At 55.3% G+C, this 2,282-nt stretch overlaps 1 protein-coding gene across 2 annotated transcripts in view; it reads right to left on the bottom strand.

Annotated features, from left to right (window-relative positions):
* Positions 1-682: 682 nt before the first annotated feature.
* The window catches only part of LOC100942215 (phylloquinone omega-hydroxylase CYP4F2), a 13,902-nt gene continuing 12,302 nt past the window's right edge, over positions 683-2,282 (bottom strand). For both annotated transcript variants that reach the window (XM_012809440.2, XM_023517209.1), the window contains 4 exons: positions 1,712-1,845; positions 1,554-1,618; positions 1,289-1,371; positions 683-952 (listed from right to left, as the gene is read on the bottom strand). In XM_012809440.2, coding sequence (XP_012664894.1) covers positions 775-952; positions 1,289-1,371; positions 1,554-1,618; positions 1,712-1,845 — 460 coding nt within the window. In that variant the 3' untranslated portion in view covers positions 683-774. The remainder of the gene's footprint in view (positions 953-1,288; positions 1,372-1,553; positions 1,619-1,711; positions 1,846-2,282) is intronic.

Below are 2,282 nucleotides of genomic sequence, written 5' to 3'. Positions count from 1 at the left end.
TGCCCCTACCCCCACCCCAAGATAGGCCAGGGTGGCTTGGGATGGGGGTGAAGGAGGAACCTGCAGGTTAAAAGGGTGGTGGATGAGCCCTCCCATGACACTCTCGTGAGAGTTCCTGAGTGGCCTCAATCAGTATGTGCTGTCCAGGCTTTCCGGGCAGCATCAAGGGACCAGAAGAGGAAAGGGAGGGATTCCTTAAAGGTAGGGCAAGAGGCCACAGATGGGATCACTGCAGAGGGGCACAGGGGTGGGACACTGGCAAGAGCAGGAAGGGAACTAAGAATCCTTGACAGGCTGCCAGTGTGGAAGCTGTAAACCTCTTCCCCTGTGCTCTGGGCTGATCAAGAGGCTCTGTCTTGAGGAGGAATTTTCAGACAGACTAAGATCTGCCTCTACTGCTGTACTCCCTGACTCAGAGCCTCAATCGTGCCCCTTCAATCCTTCCTAAACCTTGGCACCTGTCCTACTTAAACACGTTCCATGGCTCCTTATTCCCCACCGGAAGAAGTCTATACTTGGGCTCTGAGAGAACCCGGGATCTGCTGAGGGCTTGCGCTCAGCCAGAGAGGCAGTCAGGATCTGGGGCTCAGGTCTCCAACCCCACCTCAACCCACCTACGCACACTCCCTGAGGTCCCCAAGCCGCCGCCGCCACCACCACCCTCGCTGGCTGTAGACCAGGCTCAGGCAGAGGGAACAGCACGGTTTTATTCTTGAGAATCTGCAAAGGCAGGTGGGTGGGGTCACAATGGGTCTAAAGCCCGGCGGGAGTAAATCACTGCTGGCCGCCGCTTAGCGGCTCCACCCGCAGCCAAAGTCCGCCCTCGGCTCGCAGCACCAGCTCCGGCTTTCTGCGCGGCTCGTCGTTGTCGGGTAGGATCCGGAAGCGCAGCAGAGTGAGCGCCAGGATCACCTTCATCTCGGTCATGGCGAAGGTCTGCCCAATGCAGTTCCTGGGGGAGGTGGTGGGGAGTCTGACTGCACCCAGGACCCTCATCCAGGCCCCATCGTGACCCAGAACCCCCATCCCCACCCTAATAAGCCTGAAGGGCAGAGAGGGAGATAACCGTGCATGGGACCCTCATATAGGCTTGCATGTACCCCAACCCTGGTTCACATTCCATCGCCTAACTCAAAGCAGAAAACAGGGGAGAGTGTTCTGAGAGTACCCTGCCCTCTATTGGACCTACACAGCCCCAGAGGATGGCCGAGAAAGAGGGCGAGAACTCGGACCACCTACAATAAACCCCTTTTGCCCACTGCCACGCCCAGACCCCCACTACCCTCACCTGGGCCCTGCTGAGAATGGAACAAATGCCAGAGGTGACCTCTCTTTGATGTTTTCTGGGTCAAAGCGGGAGGGGTCATAGACCTGGAGGAGAAAGTGAGACAGACTTGCTGGGTGAGGTCTCCCAGGACAGCCAGCCTTGGGGAGACAGGTGAGTATGTCTACTAGTTTGGGGAGAGAGATGACCTCTAATTTGACTGTCAAAGCCCTGACCCCTCCTCTAGGACCCATGGAATGGATATAAAAGGGAAGGTAGTAGTCAGCACCTCTGGATCCGGCCACACAGCTGGGTTGTGATGGGTCCCAAAAATACTGAGGAGGCAGATGACTCCTGTGAGAGGATGGGACAGTCAGGACTGGGCCCCACGGCCTGATGGGACCCTCTTCCTGCCCAGGAGCCTCCTCCCCCTGCCACTGCAGGCACCTTTGGGGATGACCCGGCCATCCGGGAGCTCAATGTTCTGGGTACAGTAGCGGGAGATCACTGGAACTGGAGGATGCAGCCGCAGACTCTCCTTAATGCACATGGTCAGGAAGGGCAGCTGGGCCAGGTCGTCCCTAAAGAAAAAAACATATACAATTATCCAGGGAGCAAAGACAGAAACGGAGTCCTCCAGCACGGTGTTTCCCAGTGAGATCTTTTTCCCCTATAACAAAGTAAGCTCCACAGGAATCAAATATTTGAGAATTAGTAAAGCAGAAAAAAATCAGAAAAAACAGAGAATTAGAAAAGTGCCAGAAAAAAACTAACCAGATATTTTTTAAAAAATATTTCTGAAGAAAATACATCCAAATGCCAACTATAAAAAGTTAACAGGCTCGGCGCCTATAGCTCAACTGGCTAAGACGCCAGCCACGTATACCTAAGGTGGCGGGTTCGAATCCCCAGCCCGGACCGCCAAACAACAATGACGGCTGCAACCAAAAAATAGCCGGGCGTTGTGGCCGGCGCCTGTGGTCCCAGCTACTTGGGAGGCGGAGGCAGGAGACTCGCT

The sequence above is a fragment of the Otolemur garnettii genome, unplaced genomic scaffold, assembly GCF_000181295.1.
Source record: "Otolemur garnettii isolate 467f Iridium unplaced genomic scaffold, OtoGar3 scaffold00105, whole genome shotgun sequence".
Classification (NCBI taxonomy): domain Eukaryota; kingdom Metazoa; phylum Chordata; class Mammalia; order Primates; family Galagidae; genus Otolemur; species Otolemur garnettii.
This window is presented reverse-complemented; position numbering and strand designations above follow the sequence as displayed.